At 42.2% G+C, this 18,129-nt stretch overlaps 1 protein-coding gene across 1 annotated transcript in view; it reads right to left on the reverse strand.

Moving 5' to 3' along the window:
- Nucleotides 1–13,361, reverse strand: part of CACUL1 (CDK2 associated cullin domain 1) — a 71,791-nt gene extending 58,430 nt beyond the window's left edge. Inside the window, exon 1 of the mRNA XM_017849777.1 lies at nt 12,133–13,361. Coding sequence (XP_017705266.1) covers nt 12,133–12,499 — 367 coding nt within the window. The 5' untranslated portion in view covers nt 12,500–13,361. The remainder of the gene's footprint in view (nt 1–12,132) is intronic.
- Between the last annotated feature and the right edge of the window lie 4,768 nt (nt 13,362–18,129).

Here is an 18,129-nt window from a genome sequence, read left to right on the forward strand (position 1 = left end):
AAAAAAAAAAAAAAAAAAGGCCGAGCGCGGTGGCTCATGCCTGTAATCCCAGCACTTTGGGAGGCCAAGGCGGGAGGATCACGAGGTCAGGAGATGGAGACCATCCTGGCTAACTCGGTGAAACCCCATCTCTACTAAAAATACAAAAAAAATTAGCCGGGTATGGTGGCGGGTGCCTGTAGTCCCAGCTCCTCGGGAGGCTGAGGCAGGGAGAATGGCGTGAACCCGGGAGGCGGAGCTTGCAGTGAGCCGAGATTGCTCCACTGCACTCCAGCCGGGGCGACAGAGCCAGATCCCGTCTCAAAAAAAAAAAGTCAGTGTTAAAAATACAACATCAAGGAAATCTCCCACAGCTTTATGAGAAAGGGGATGTAGCAAAATGTGGTCAAAAGACTTAGAAGATCAAAACAGAAATTCAACATTTGACTACCAATAATTCCAGAGAAAACAGAATAGAGAAAACGTAAAGGGAGAGAAATATTAACACATTAATTTTTTAAAATCTCAGAAATTTTCTCAAGGGGAAAAAACGAATGGCACCTGACTTCTCCATTGTAATATGCGTGCTTAAAGTTAATGAAGCAATACTTTTAAAATGCCAAGGAAAAGTTATTTTCCGTTAAGAATTCTATACCCAAACTATCAATCAAGTGTGAAAACAGCATTTTTAGATATGCCAAGACCTGAAACTTTATCCACACACTCTCAGGAAATGACTAGAAGATATGCTCTATACACATACTCGGAAATTCATCAATAAAAATGAAGACGAAGAAGCAATCATTCCAAGTATCTGGGAAGTCCCTGAGTGGCAACTATCCACTGGCCCTAAGCAATAAACAGAAGCAAGAGGACTAAGCTTCACAAACAGACAAAAACAAAAGCTTATTTGTTCGAGCATTTCAAAAACACCAGTGCCAGGTACATGGTGAATCAAACGAAGCTATTGAGAAGTTTTAAGAATAAGTTCGGTTGGGTGCGGTGGCTCATGCCTGTAATCCCAGCGCTTTGGGAAGCTGAGGCAGGTGGATCACCTGAGGTCAGGAGTTCAAGATCAGCCTGGTGAAACCTCGTCTTTACTAAAAATACAAAAAAATTAGCTGAGTGTGGTGGTGTGCACCTGTAATCCCAGCTACTGAGGAGACTGAGGTGGGAGGATCGCTTGAACCTGGGAGGCGGAGGTTGCAGTGATCCGAGATCACACCATTGCTCTCCAGCCTGGGCGACAGAGCAAGACTCCATCTCAAAAAAAAAAAAAAAAAAGGATAAGTTCAACAATAATGATGCCAATACAAATAAGGCAACTAACAACATTCTATGTAAAATAAAATGGAAACTGAGTATACTTTAGGCCCTTCAGTAAATATTTACATAGCTATAATGTAAATATGGCTTACTGATTAAACCACAAATTGTGGCCGGGTGCAATAGCTCACATCTGTAATTCCAGCACTTTGGGAAGCCAATGCAGGCAGATGGCTTGAGACCAGGAGTTCAAGACCAGCCTAGCCAACATGGCAAAACCCCATCTCTACTAAAAATACAAAAACTAGCCGGGCATGGTGGCACATGACTGTAATCCCAGCTACTCAGGAAGCTGAGGCACCAGATTTTCTTGAACCCAGGAGGCAGAGGCTACAGTGAGCCGAGATCACACCACTGCACTCCATCTCTACTAAAAATACAAAAAATTAGCTGGGTGTAGTGGCGGGCGCCTGTAGTCCCAGCTACTCAGGAGGCTGAGGCAGGAGAATGGGGTGAACCTGGGAGGCAGAGCTTGCAGTAAGACAAGATCACGCCACTGCACTCCAGCCTGGGCAACAGTGCAAGACTCCATCTCAAAAAACAAAACAAAAAACAAAACAAAAAAAAACTGTGATAATAAAAGAACTAGAAAGGTAAGGTATGTTAGAGGTATAAAAGAATTAAATCCTGGAAGTCAATAGACAATATAAAAATGATAAATTAAGCAGTAACAATATCACCACATTGAAATGTGTGGCTAATACCAGAAGAAACAGCTAAATGAATCGTAATTAAATGACTGACTTTGAGTAACAGGTCCAGGAATGGGAAGGGGTAGGGAAAGGAACCACTGATTTTCATTATGTGTCTTTTTGCATAATTTGAGTTTTAAAATTATAAACCTGTATTATTTTAATAAGAGCAAAGTACTGTTTTTGTTTTTTAAGTACAAAGAGTTTGGTGAATCTCAAATCCTCAGAAATGAAAAGCAAAATCTACTGAAATTAAATTTTTGTTTCAGGATAAATTTTGTTTCATAGTATCTCCAATATTCTAAGGCAAAGGAAATGAGAAAACTCAGAATTTACCAACTGCCTCTGGACCTCTCTACCTGACTGTTCCACAGACACCTTAAAACAGACAGACACACACACACACACAAACCCTCACTTCACACCTTTACTCCTTCACATCTGGGTCAAAGGCACTGACAGCTACCCGTCATCCAAACCAGCAATCTTTAATCTTCATCTTCCTTCCCTCACCCCCCAAATTTTATAGATTCTAGTCCCTAAATATCTCCAAATTGAAACCTAAACCCCCTGTCTTGTAAAATTTTATTCAAGTTTTCATCTTTTGTCTAGACTACAGAAATTCTAACACCCCTAACTAGCCTCTAGGCCTTCATTCTCTCTCCGCTCTAAATTAACACACTAAAACAAATTTCTCCCTTGAAACTTCCCATTACTACAGAAGAAAATCCTTCCTCTAACACTGTCCTTCACTATCTAGCCTTTTCTATCTATCCATGTTTAATTTGTGCCACTCTCTCCTCATACTCTGTATTCCAAAAATAATTTCAATTCTGGGTCTTTGGCACAGGCTGCCCCTCTGCAAGGAAGTCTCTTCCAGTCCAGCTTCCCCATCCCCACCCCCATCCTCCTGGCCAACTTCTATTCATTTTTATAAAGACTCTCTTTCCTGAATGCTACCAAATACATAACTCTTTTATAGCATTTAATCATAATGTATCATAATTATCTTTCTGTCATCTCCCACATTAAACTGTGTCTCTTCATTACCAGAGGCTAAAATATTACTTTGGCATACAATAAACACTTAATAAAATGCCATTCAGATGATGAATCAGCATACCTGCAACTACATATTACACATCTATTCAACTTTATCTATAGAGGTTAATAACCAAATGTCCACAGAAGCAGGAAGAAAAATGAAAGGCCAGTTTGCCCTGTCAAGACATACCATAAAAGAATATCAACAATCAACTTTTACATAGTGCTTAACAGTTTACAATGTGAATACATATGGTCTACGGTTTACAGAGTTTACAGTAAATAAACAGTATTCAATTTCTTTAGAGATTTGGGACTGGGCCTTAAGTAAACATTAAAATGGCTTTCTCTTACAGTTTCATCAACGTCATTTTACATGATGCAGGTCAAAAAATAGCAAGACAAGATCCCCAATAAGATCCTGAAGTTTGGCCGGGAACAGTGGCTCACTCCTGTAATCCCAGCACAAATGGGGCCAGTTTGGTGGAGTATGATCAATCTGAAAACCCTGACCTCATGAAACTCTGCTTACACACCCCTCCTTCCCAATATGAGACTAACTTTACTTGATTAAAGACCTTGCCATGGTATTACCTGAAACCTCACAAAAAAGATTCTCTCTCTAAGCAGAACTCACTGTCTCTAGATCTCTAACTAGAATCAGATTTCCTAAGGGAATAAGTACCAAACCTAAATAAATAGGAGACAGCTTACATTCCAAAAGAACTATAAGACTTTAATACATTATACAGCAGAAATCTGGGAATACATGTGGGAATGGATTCGCAAGGTGCTGAATAATGAAGATAGAACTTTAGATGAGACAAGTCATTAAAAGGAATGCACTTACTAAAGATTCTTTATTCACTATACTACTTCAAGAAGCTGGGTACAGTTCTAACAGTTTGGTTAACTGAAACCTGGACTGTCACCCCGCATTAAAAACACCTGGAACTCTCACTGATTAACAGCAGGATTAACAGCAGATTAGATACTGAAAAAGAGAACATTTGTTAGTGTGAAGACATAGCATTAAAATTTATCCAAACTAAAGCACAGAGAGTAAAAAAAAAAAAAAAAAAAAAAAAAAAAATCTTTAAGAAAATGAACAGAAAGAACCTCAGTGACTCATGGTACAATAACAAGTGATATGTGTGTAACTAGTGGCAGGGGGGTTCTGACAAAAAATAATGAATAATTTTCCAAATTTGACAAATTCTAAAACCCCACAAATTCAAAAACTAAACACCAAAAAAGAACATAAAAAATTGCTGAAAACTTAAGATAAAGTAAAAATTTTTAAAGTATCCAGAGAAAAAAGGGACATAAATAGAGAGAAACAAAGATAAGACTATACAGACATTTATTAAAGAAACAATAAGACCGGGTGCAGTGGCTCACCTGAGATCAGAAGTTTGAGACCAGCCTGGCCAACATGGTGAAACCCTGTCTCTACTAAAACTACAAACATTAGCTGGGCATGGTGCCACATGACTGTAATCCCAGCTATTCAGGAAGCTGAGGCACCAGATTTTCTTGCCCAGGAGGCAGAGGCTACAGTGAGCCAAGATCACACCACTGCACTCCAGCATGGGAGATAGAGTGAGTCTCTGTCTCAAAATAAAAAAATTTTTTTTAAACTGTGATAGTGGCTGGGCACGGTGGCTCACACCTATAATCCCAGCACTTTGGGAGGCTGAGGCGGGCGGATTACGAGGTCAGGAGATAGAGACCATCCTGGCTAACACGGTGAAACCCCATCTCTACTAAAAATACAAAAAATTAGCTGGGCGTGGTGGCGGGCACCTGTAGTCCTAGCTACCCAGGAGGCTGAGGAAGGAGAATCGCTTGAACCCGGGAGGTGGAGGTTGCAGTGAGCTGAGATCGCGCCACTGCACTCCAGCCTGGGCAACAAGAGCTACACTCCGTCTCAAAAAAAAAAAAAAAGAAGAAAAGAAAAGAAAAGAGAAGAGAAGAGAAGAGAAGAGAAGAGAAGAGAAGAGAAGAGAAAAAAGAAAAGAAAAGAAAAGAAAAAAGGAAAGAAAAGGAAAGAAAAGAAAAGAGAGAAACAATGCAGGTCAGAAGACAATGGAAAGACATCTTGACATCTTTAAAGTGCTTATAGAAGAAAAAAAAAAGGCTGTATGGTTAGAATTCTATATCCAGCAAATATCCTTAGAAAATGAAGATAAAGATTTCTGCAAACAAAAGCTGAATAAATTGAAGGCCAACAGAACTACATTATAAGAAATACTAAAGGAAGTTCTAAAGGGGGAAGAAAAATAAGAGGTGGAAACTTCCATCTACACAAAGGAAAGAAGAGGGACAGAAATGGCAACTATCTGGGTAAATACAAAAGATTTACATTCCAGTTTATTGTTATTTCAAAGAACTCTCAGTATGATTCCATTCATATGAAATATCTGGAGGCTGGGCAAGGTGGCTCACGCCTATAATCCTAGCACTTTGGGAGGCTGAGGTGGGCGGATTACCTGAGGTCAGGAGTTCGAGACCAGCCTTGCCAAAATGGCAGAAATCCCATCTCTACTAAAAATACAAAGTTAGTCGGGCATGGTGGTGCATGCCTGTAGTCCCAGCTACTCGGGAGGCTGGGGCAGGAGAATCACTTGAGCCCGGGAGGTGGAGGCTGCGGTGAGCCGAGATCACACCACTGCACTCCACCCTGGGCAACAAGAGCGAAATTCCGTCTCAAAACAAAACAAAACAAAACACACAGACACAATTATCTGGAATAGGTAAACCCATAGAGACAGAAAGCAAATTGGTGGATGCCAGGGGCAGGGAGAAGTGAGGAAATGGGACTAATTGCTTAGCGGGCATGGAATGTTATTTTGGGTTGATGAAAATGTTTTGGAATTAGATAGACAGAGGTAGTTGCACAACACTGGGCATGTACTAAATGCCACTGAATTATTCACTTTAAAATAATTGTGTGTTACATAAATTTCATTCCAACTTTTTTTGGGGGGCCGAGGTGGGAACAGATTCTCATCATGTCGCCCAGGCTGGAATGCAATGGTGCGATCTCAGCTCACTGCAACCATCACTTCCTGTGTTCAAGCGATTCTCCTGCCTCAGCCTCCTGAGTAGCTGGAATTATAGGCGCGCACCACTATAACCAGCAAATTTTTGTATTTTTAATACAGACGGGGTTTTACCATGTTGGCCAGGCTGGTCTTGAACTCCTGACCTTGTGATTCACCCACCTCAGCCTCCCACAGTGCTGAGATTACAAGGCAACAGCCACCATGCCTGGCTCATTCCAACTTTTAAAAAAAGATAAATGACTGTTTTGAGCAAAATTAATGACAGTGTATTTGGGGAATTATGACATACATTAAAGTAAAATGTACAACAATAGCATAAAGGGCAAGAGTGGATAAATGGAAGTATACTGCTATTAGGCTTTTACATTATAAGTAGTCTAATACTATTTAAAGGTAGACTGTTATAAGTAAAACTTTCATAATCATAAATCCTAGAGTAACCTCCAAAGAGCAAAACAACCATCCTAATAAGCCAAACTGGAGACAAAACTGCATCATAAAAATAACAAAAAAGAAGACAGGAAAAGGGCTGGGCACAGTGGCTCACGCCTGTAATCCTAGCACTTTGGGAGGCCAAAGTGGGCGGATCACCTGAGGTCAGGAATTCAAGACCAGCCTGGCCAACATGACGAAACCTCGTCTCTACTAAAAATACAAAAATTAGCTGGGTGTGTTGGCACATGGCTGTAATCCCAGCTACTCGGGAGGCTGAGGCAGGAGAATCGCTTGAACCAGGGAGGCAGAGGTTGCAGTGAACCGAGATCGTGCCACTGCACTCCAGCCTGGCCACAGAGCAAGACTCCATCTCTAAAAAAAAAAAAAAAAAAGACGGGAAAAGAGGAAGATTTTTTAAATAACAGATGGACAAAGAGTAAACAAAAGTGCAAGACAGTATGATTTAAACCCTACCATATTGGTAACTACATTAAACACAATGGTAGCAGAGGTTGTTAGACTGGATTTTAAAAAAGCAAGATCCAACCATATGCTGTCTACAAGAAATGTACTTTACACAAATAAAAGTAAAATGATGGTAAATACACTATGCAAACAACAATCCTTTAAAAAAAACCTAGAATGCCTACAAGTAAAAGTAGTCTTTAGGGTAACGAATATTAACAAGGATAAAGACAGACATTCCATCATGATAAACAGTCAATTCATCAAGAAGATATGCAACAATCCTAAATATGATGGACTAAGTAAGATTAATGAAACAGAACTGACGCCCATACATACATGATCACTTATTTCTGACAAAGTTGCCTCAGTAAGAAAAGGATAGTCTTTTCAACAAATAGTGCCAACACAATTAGATATCCATATGTAAAAAAGGAGGCTCAATCCTTATCTCACACTATAAAGATATCAACTCAGAATTCAGATCACAGACCTAAACATAAAAGCTAAAACCATAAAACTGCTTGAAAAAATACAGAAAATATCTTGACTTTGGGGCAGACAAATATTTCTTAGGATACAAAAAGCAACAGCCAGAAAAGAAAAAATTGACAGTTTAGACATCATCAAGGAAAAAAAAAGACAAGCCAGAGAGAGAAAACAGTAATAATATATGCCTGACAAAACGTGTATCCAAAACTTACAGTGAATTCTTTACACACATTAAGACAAACAACAAAATAAATGAGCAAAAGATGTGAGCCGATGCTCACAAACAAAATTATAAGGCAAAGTAAACACACAAAGAGATACTACTACTTATCCTCTAGAACAGGGGTCCCCAACCCTAGGTCGTGGGAACCGGTTGGTGGCCTGTAAGGAACCAGGCCACACAGCAGGAGGTGAGCTGTGGGCTGGTGAGCATTACCACCTGGGCTCCGCCTCCTGTCAGATCAGTGCAGGAATTAAATTCTCAAAGGAGCGCCAACCCTATAACGCAAGGGATCTAGGTTGCACGCTCCTTATGAGACTCTAAGATATGATGATCCGAGGTGGAACAGTTTCATCCCAAAACTATCCCCCAGTCCACAGAAAAATCGTGTCTTCCACGAAACTGGTCCCTGGTGGGGACCAATGCTCTAGAAAGGCTAAACTTTAAAAGACTGACAATACCAAGAATGCAGAACCTAACCAGTATAAGTGCCAATTAAGTGGAGCAACTGGAGCTGTCATATACAGCTGATGGGAGTGTAAAATGGTGCTACCACCCTAAAGAATTGTTTGGCGGTTTCTCATAAAGTTAGTATCAATAACATATAAGCAAGGAATTCCACTTGTATGAAACCTTTACCCACATCAAACCTTGTACATGGTTGTTTACAGCAGCTGTGTTCATAACAGCCAAAACGAGAGACCACCTAAATGATCAAACTAATGACCAACAAATTAATGATTTTTTGGTAAATAAAAAAAAAAAAAAAAAAACCTACTTTGGGATATCCAAAAACAAAATAAAATACTACTCCTCAGCCAGAAAAAAGAATAAGTTACTGACATATGTGAGAACATGGAAGAATCTCAAGAACAGAATAAGAAGGAACAAGTCAAGCACAAAACAATACACATTGTATGATTTCATTTATATGAAATCCTACAGTGACACAAAGCAGATCAGTAGGAATGCTTGGGGCTGGGGGAAGTAGGCAGGGTTAACTGACTGCAAAGAGACACAGCGAAGGCGGAGCATGGTAGTTTACAACTGTAATCCCAGCACTCTGGGAGTCCGAGTCAGGTGGATCACTTGAGGCCAGGAGTTCGAGACTAGCCTGGTCAACATGGTGAAACTGCATCCCTACTAAAAACACAAAAATTAGCTAGGCGTGGTGGTGTGTGCCTGTAATCTCAGCTGCTTGGGAGGCGGAGGTGGGAGAATCACTTGAACCCGGGAGCCGGAGATTGCAGTGAGCCGAGATTGTGCCACAGCACTCCAGCCTGGGCGACAGAGTGATATGCTGTCTCAAAAGAAAAAAAAAAGAGAGAGAGAGAGAGAGGGAAGTATTTCAGGGTGACAGAACTGTTATCTTGGTGGTTGTGGTGGTTACCGCTGGACAGTCCTCCGTGGGCCACATGCACTCCCACATGTCTTACTGAGTATGCCAGGAATGCAAGGCCATGACCAATCACTCTTGAACCTGGGCCATTCTGTACCTCGTAACCTTGAAAGACGAGATAACATCTCCCCCTAGACAAAGAGCAGGCTTGCTACTGCTTTCTATAAAAGTAGTAGATTCCCCAAGTTAGATGTTCTTCAGCTGCAACACAAAACCACTGAGAGAGCATCCATCTTGGCCATAGCATGTCACCCTCTTGGGACTTGGGGCAAGGGAGAACCTATGCAAATATAGCAATTCTCATGCTGTGTGCTATGATAAGAAAAATAAATTCTTTCATCTCTCACCCAGGAGTCCCCCAGCTTATGTCAGCACCCAGTAATACAAGTTGAGAATTCTAAATCCAAAATCCAAAATCTGAAACTTTTGAGCACCAACATGACGCTTAAAGGAAATGTCCATTGGAAAATTTTGGATTTTGAATTTGGGATGCTCAATCATTTAGTATAATGCAAATATTCCAAAATCCAAAATAAATCTGAAATCCCAAACACTTGTGGTCCCAAGCATTTCGAATGAGGGATAGTCAACCTTTAATTGTAATAGGCTACCTTTTAGCTATTAGTAGGGTAAAATCAAACTCCACGCCAGATGGTAACACGGGTTAAAATGCATCAAACTGCACACCTAAAATGGGTACGCTCTATTGAACGGAAGAGAAGAAGAGGTGTGGAGGAAGAAAATGGACACAGAGGAAAAAGAGGAGAGGAAAAGGAAGAAGAGTCAGGAAGAGGTGGTCAGAATAGAAATGCCTTAGTAGGTAGAGAAATGAGTCCAGACACATGAAGAAAGGAATATGAATGTGTCATGTTCTAACCCACTCTTACTCCCTAAACTGTGCTCTGAGAAGGTCCTTCACCAACTGAGAAATATATAAATAATTAAATATAATTACTGAAAAAAAATGCTGTGGTGGTTGTCCCTTGTAATTCTGGGTTAAAGATGGGCAATATTGCCATTAAAAGGGGTTCCCTGATTTCAGTGGAATAGTTCTACTTCCAGAGCGACAAAGTAGACGTTAAACCATGCTTACATCTCTAGGATTAACTCTATGGATCATGACTGTTAACACACTGTTGGATTTGATGAGCTAGTATTTTTTTGCAGTATTTTCATTTCTATCTAAGTAAAACACACCTATAATTTTCTCTTCTTACACGTCCTTATCTGTTTTAGAATCAAGATTTCACAAGCCTCATAAAATGAACTTGGTATTTTTTCTATTTTCCAGGACAACTTGCAAAAAGAATTAAGTGTTAAAGTCTGATGGAACTCATCAGACTATCTGGATCCAGAGCTTCTAAAAAGGGAGATCTTTACCATTTCAGTTTATTAGTTCAAGATATTTCTTCTGATACCAATTTTCACACTTAATAGTTTTCTAAGAATTCTATTTGTCATTTAGGCTTTCAAATTTATCAGCCTAAGTTCATAACGTTCTTTTTTTTATCTGATATTTGTAGTTATTTTCCATTTTTCATTTATTGGCATCTTTTTTTCTTGTTCATTTTATCAGAGGTCTGCCTAGCTTACTAAACTTTTCACAAAAATAATCTTTTGGTGTGACAAATCCTTTTGTTCTCAATTTTACTGATTTCTGTTCCTAACTTTATGCTTTTTTTTTTTTTTTGAACTCTTCAAATGAACTTTACTAAGGCAAGCTTCCTTCATGACTCAGGTGAAGTCACTCTGCCACTCTACAGAAGGTCTGGTTCCACAACACAGCCTTCAACACACAAACTATACAATACAAACATGATTATCATGAATAAGGAGACAAAGTTATATAAATTTTACCAAACCTACATATCAATGTCTTTGACTAAGGCAGTATCTTGAGGCAAATAAAATTACACGCTGTTCCCACACAAAGTGTGTAAGAGTTCGACTATCTGCATCAAGGCAAATATTTTCTCTGCACAGCTAACTGGGCAAGTACAGCTTGATAAAATTAGTAGCTAGAAATGAACTCTCCAGTTGCTTTACCAGATGCCATTCAAAACTTGCAGTTAATAATAGGAGAGAAAAACCTGGCTGTGATGGTCACATCTCATTTTCAACATCCTATCACCACCACACACACACACACACACACACACACACACCCAAAGTAAAAGCACATTCTTTTCCTAGCTATGGAAGCATACATACACCCTGGTCAGAGGCAGTTTCGGATTACAAAACAGATTTTGGTCTTAAATCTTTCTGCTTGCAATTGAGCGTTAAGACAGATCATAACATAAAGTTCAACATGCGACCCAATCTTGGGTTTGGACACAAGACATAACCCATCCTGAAAGGCTTATTCTTATGAGTGTAAACTCTGAAGAGTGATTTTATGCATTAGCTTCAAAACAATGTCGGAGCTGCCACTGCGTAGGAAAGCAACTCACACATTACCCTAGCAGGATGCAAAGGTGTAACACAGAAGAGGAGGAATAAGGTGTAGATACAGGTCAACTTTCAAAGTCCTGACTTGTTTAATACGGACTAGCCAAAAGCACAAGAACACAAGTTGCCAGATTTCTTTTTTCTCTCTGGCTGCAAAAGACTGAAGGCCTTTCCCTAACGAGACTCAGGCAGCCTTATTTTCCCCTCACTTTGAGGGTGCAACTTCAAGAGAAGACGGGTGCGAAAAGCGGTTCCCAATGTTGAGAGACTGCCAGTTGTGACAGGGATCGCGTTGGTAGAACTTGGGGCTCCGTGTGTACCAGGCTGCCTCTCTAGACCAGGTAATACAAGAAGCCAGGGCCGCTCAGGCGCTGGCCGCAGACACCAAATGAGGGGGAGGGGACGGTGAGGGGGAGGGAGGCACGGAGGCGAAGGGGGACGGGAGAAGAGGAAAGACCGAGGCCTGAAACAAAGGAAGCGGGGCTTTCTCCAAGAGGGGGTGGATTCGGCGTCCGAGTGAGGTGGAGAAAAGCCAAGGCTGCTGGGAAAGGCTGGACTCACAGAACTTGGAGGTGGAGGTGTTGATGTTGATGGTGGAGCTGGCGGTGGGGGCGGGGGCCGCCTTGGCCACGGCGGCGGCCGCGTCGCAGCTCTTCAACATCATGATCACCCCATTAGCCTCAGGCGGTGGCGGCGGCCCCATCGGGAGCCCCTCCTTGGGGCCTTTCCTGTCCACGGAGACCGCGGGCACCGCCAGCAGCTGCCCCCCTGGAGGCTCTCGGGCAGAGGCCGGGATCGAAGAGGGATGCGGTGGGGGTGGCAGGGGCTGCCGGAAGCCGTCCACAGCAGCCTCCCAGTTGTTGTGGTTCTGGTCGTCCATCATCGCCTCGTAGCTGCCCCCCTCCTCCTCTTCCATGCTTTCCTCCATCCTGCTGGCCCCCGGCACCCGCCCGCCTCACAGGCACCTGCCAGCCGTCTCAACCCCGGGCCAGCGGGCACCGCTGCCTCCCCGAGCTCACATCGCCGGGGGCAGGAATGGGCGCAGCGGAGAGGGCTGTGGTGCGCAAGGTCTCTCGCTCTCCACGGGGCCGACTAGCTTGGAGACGCGGCTGACGGCGGTGGGCGCTCCGGGGCTCTAGTCTGGGAGAGGCAGCCGTAAAGCAGCGGCGCTCCTCACGACATTTTACAGCGGCTTCCAACAGGCAGTTGGAAAGGGCAGCGGGGGGCGCGGCCAGGAGGGCACGTGGTGCGAGGGACTGGCCGCAAGAAAGCGAAGCCAAAAGGGGCGGGAGCTGTGAGTCACTCCACGCAACAGGGCAGAGGTTCGCCCCGCCTCGGCTGGCAGGGAACTGACAAGGGAGGTGCGACGGGTCCGGACGGGCAATCGCCGGCCCCGCCCCCGGCCCGGACTCACGTGACAAAGGTGTTTGTCCTGCGCACGCGCGGTCGCAATCTGGTTACCATGACTACGAGGAGCCGGCCGGCTACAGAGGACGCGCGGAGCGATCTTGGCAGTAGCCGTGGATTGGCCAGACTTACCTGAGGTGTTTTTCTCGAGTCCTCCAAATCTACCGGGCCTTCGCACCTCTGAGTGTCTCGGGGCCCCGGCTTTTGCTTGGGACGGAGATACGGTGCCACAAGAGACCCCGGGGTCGCAGGTTATAAGCAGATGAGACCGCCCTGGGCGGCCTGTGGTCCGACTGCCTCTTGGGTCGGTCCCCAGCTGTCGGGACACAAACGCACAAAACCGAGACCAAAAACCGAATCACACATAGCAGGATGGCGCAAAAAATAAATGCGTTTGAGTTACTCATGCGTGTTTTTAAAATTCCTTTACGCTTGTATGCACTGAGGCCAGCAATCCAACTTTTAAAAATGCCGGCTCCGGCCGGACGCGGTGGCTCACGCCTGTAATCCCAGCACTTTGGGATGCTGAGGCGGGTGGATCACGAGGTCAGGAGATGGAGACTCTCCTGGCTAACACGGTGAAACCCCGTTTCTACTAAAAATACAAAAATTAGCCGGGCATGGTGGCATGTGCCTGTAGTCCCAGCTACTCAGGAGGCTAAGGCAGGAGAATTGCTTGAATCCGGGAGGCAGAGGTTGCAGTGAGCAGAGATCGTGCCACTGCACTCCAGCCTGGGCGACAGAGCGAGACTCCACTCAAAAAAAAAAAAAAATGCGGGTTGGGCGCAGTGGGTCAGGCCTGTAATTCCACTACTTTAGGAGACCTAGACGGGAGGTCCGCTCGGGCCCAGGAATTCGAGACCAGCCAGACCAACATAACAAGACCCCGTCTCTCAAAAAATATTAGCAGGGCATGGTGGCGTGTGCCTGTGGTCCCAGCTACTCCGGAGGCTGAGGTAAATCACTTGAGCCCTGGAGGTCGAGGCTGCAGTGAGCCGAGATCACGCCGCTGCACTCCAGCCTGGGTGACAGAGTGAGACTGTCTCCAAAAAAAAAAAGGGGGGGGGAGGAAAAGAGAATTAAGTGGTATGCTGAAGGGGAAAACATAAAACCTTAGAATTACATGTGTGGCAAAAGAAAGGCAGAAGGAAGGCAAATTCTGTTTCAGACAACTGATGATTTATCATCAACAGACACTTTCTAGGTAGATGGGTGGGTGCGTGCGATGAGATAAAGGGTCTTTACATTAAAAAAAAAGCCCACTATACAGGGAAGATAGAGTCAAAAAAGTGTCTCTAACATACTGTGTCATAAAGCAAGTCTTTACATATCTAAGGATTTATATCATAGCCACCATATAGCCACAAAATATATGAAGCAAAAATGAACAGAAGTATAAGAAGACAGAGAAGTCTACCATCAGAGTAGGTGATTTTTCACTCCCTCTCTAATTGCAGTGAGTTGAATACGGCCTCCCACAAGGTATATCCATATCCTAATCCCTAGAACTTGTGAGTATGACCTTATTTGGAAAAACGGCATTTGCAGATGTAATCAAAGTTCTTGAGATGAGAAGATCATCCTGGATTATCCAAGTGGGCCATCAATCCAACGACAGTGTCCTTATAAAAGAGAGGTAGAAGAGGAGAAGATGCAGAGAAGAGGAGGAGGTAATGTAACTACAGAAGCAGAGATTGGTGTGATGGCATTCACAAGTCAAGGAATGCTGGCAGCCACCCAAAGCTGGAAGAGACAGATTCTCCTCTTGAGCCTCTGGAGGGCGTGTCATCCTGCCAACACCTTGATTTCAGACTTCTAGATTCCAGAACTGAGAATTGATGTCGGTTTTTTTAAGCCACTTGTTGTGATAATTTGTTAAGCAGCTGATTACAGGAAACTAATACATAGATCAAGGGGACCAAAAAAGTCTTCAAGGGACTGGAAGAGTTGAATAACACAATTACCAAGCTTAATCTAATATATATGTGTAGAATATTGCCTTAATGACTGTAGAATACACACTCCTTTCAAGAATATGCTCAACATTCACAAAAATTGAACATACTGTGTCATAAAGCAAGTCTCTACATATCTAAGGATTTATATCATAGTAACCACATTTTCTGGTCACTATATAGGTAAGTTAAAAATCAATAACCAAAAGATAACTGGTAAGCCCCATATTTCCACTATTCCAATTAACTCATGAGTCATAAAATCATAATAGAAATTAGAAAACATTTAGAACGGATGGGCTTGGTACTATCATAGCAATATAACTTCTATCCTCTTGAGGGCCCTGCTCCAAGGGTTTTTACCCAGCACACTGCTGAATACTAAACCTTTTGTATGTGTGCTGTCAAAATGATCAATATAAGACACTCATTTTTGCTGTAATTAAACTAGTGTGACAAGACCTAATGACAGTTGAGCGAAATCAGTCACTGACGGGACAATTTTCTATAAGAAATCCTACTGAAAGGAAACCAAATGAACATATTGGTAACTGGTTGATTTTGTGGCACTGTAAGACATTGTTATACTTAAGAGCATATTATACTTTAATAGTTATTAACATAAAATCTTTGATTTGTTCTGGGCTGTGGAGATGGGGTATAACATTAATGGCAACATTGACCCAAAAACAGTGAACACAGGTTAATAGCCACTGTGACCTTCCATAGTCACAGATATTCATCTATTCGTTTGGTTTTTGTTTGTTTCTATTTCCCACTAGGGTGTGAATTTCATTAAAGCAGGATAAATATATGTGTAAAATTTCTGTGTCAGTTTGGATACATAAAGAGGAAACTAACTCAAAACCCAATAGTTATCTAGGGATAATGAGATTATAGATGGTCTTAATCTTCTTTGTATCTTTCAATGTTTTCTTGGTTCTCTACAATAAGTATGTATTATTTTTATAATCAGAAAATAATTCTGAAACTTAAAGATAAACAAATAAAAACGTTAAGGAAGTATAAATTGGGATTCCATAGGTTAAAATGTTTGTTTTGGCTTCCAGAAGTGAAAACTCAAATAAAAATTGCTTTAAAATCAAGGTTGTTCATTGGCTAAGAGACTGAGAAGGTCTAGGAATGGCAGAGGTGAGGCAGGGCTCAGCGATTACTGAGCTCTGCTTCTCTGTGGTGTTATTTGTTCTGTTATCTCTTGTGCAGGCTTCACCTTTAGGCTGCCTACAAAATGCCTGCCACAGCCCCTGGCCTCATGTCCATGTACAAGAAAGTCAAGATGAAAAGGGCCTGTAAATTCTGGTTGCTTTCTATTATGAGCAAATTCCCAGAAGCCCTCAGCTAACTTCCTCACAGTGTGTCATTGGTCCATTCCTAAACCAATCACATGGCACTTAGACCTGGATTCCAGAGCCCTTTACTGGAAAGGGTATGGATTCATTCCTGGAAAATAAGGCCCATTCCTGGAACTCAGCATGGGATCAGCTTCTCCCTAAGTACATTGGCTGAGTGGGGAAGGAGTGGATAGAAGAACAAATATTGGAGTCAATCTGGAAGGTTTAAATAAGTGCTGGGTAGGCTACAATGTCCATTATAGGCTGAAGTATAGAATCTCCTAGAACTCTACTACCTAACCTTACCCCAGCCTCTCCACTACCTGCCCTTCATAAATGCCTCCCTAATCAATATATCTATGCACAATTATGTATGTACTGATTAGAATCAAGAAAGACATAGCCGGCCAGGCACAGTGGCTCATGTCTGTAATCCCAGCACTTTGGGAGGCCAAGGCAGGTGGATCACCTGAGATCAGGAGTTCAAGACCAGCCTGGCCAACATGGTGAAACCCTGTCTCTACTAAAATACAAAAATTAGCTGGACGTGGTGGCACATGCCTGTAATCCCAGCTACTCAGGAGGCTGAGGCAGAAGAATCAATTGAACCTGGGAGACAGAGGTTGCAGTGAGCTGAGATTGTGCCACTGCACTCCAGCCTGGGAGACAGAGTGAGACTCCATCTTAAAAAAAATAAAAATAAAAATAAAAAAGAAAGACATAATCCATGTTTCTTTAATTATGAAATGCATATGTGGCCAATTGTCTAAAATAGTTAAAACATGGGGGTAGGATGCTACAGAGACTTGATTACTCAGGATTAGTCTTTGTATGACTTTAAATACATTGTCACTTTCCCACACAATATTTATTTGTAATTGTTCAATACTTTTTAATGAATAAGTGTATGACTAGCTTAAATCTACTTGAAATCATATTTTATATCAAAAGACGTTTTTCTTTTTGAGATAAGATCTTGCTCTGTTGCCCAGGCTGGAGTGCAGTTGCATCATCATGGCTCACTGCAGTTTTGACCCCCCAGGCTCAAGCGGTCCTCTCACCTCAGCCTCTCAAGTGCTGAGACTACAGGTGTGCACCACCAGGCCCAGTTAATTTTTGTAGAGATGAAGTTTCATCACGTTGCCCAGGCTGGTATCAAACTCCTGGGCTCACTTTGTCCTCTGAAAGTGCTGGGATTATAGGTGTGGCCCATGGTGCCTGGCTGAAAAGACTTCTGTCCTTTAGTCAACTCTGACAGCACAGCATGTACTATGTGATACATTTGTCCCTAAGAGAAAGTATTATTGCAATTTTTATTTATTTTCATCTGTCCTTCCAACCTGGCATTTGTGGCATTGTTAGTGAAAGATGAAATTGCTCAGAAGTGAATAAGAGGAAAGAAGAGGAGAAAAAATATATGCGAAAATCCAAAATTATACATGCCTCTTCTAAGCAGTCAAGAACTCATTGAATCAGAAAAGACTGTAGTAGACAACATACAGACATATAGATGATTTCTCTTAATTGCTATTCATTTTAAATTGACTATTAATTACACAAAGGAATTAGCATGGAAAACTGAAAAACTCAACTTTGATGGAGATAAACTATATTAGGATAAAGAAGAATGAATACTTGTGTTTAATCCCTAGGAGATTAGAATTGTACCAATACAGCATTGACAAAAAAATAATTTGTGAATGCATAATGCAGTTGGAAGTCTAACTGCAAAGCTATCGGAATGATCTTGATTAGAAGGTAAGAGGATTAGAGCCGTGTAAATAACTCAAGCCTCAACAGTTGCACACTGAGATTACAGATTACAGTGAGGACGTGTAGCCACT

Source organism: Rhinopithecus bieti, unplaced genomic scaffold (assembly GCF_001698545.2).
Source record: "Rhinopithecus bieti isolate Rb0 unplaced genomic scaffold, ASM169854v2 scaffold_33066, whole genome shotgun sequence".
Lineage (NCBI taxonomy): Eukaryota > Metazoa > Chordata > Mammalia > Primates > Cercopithecidae > Rhinopithecus > Rhinopithecus bieti.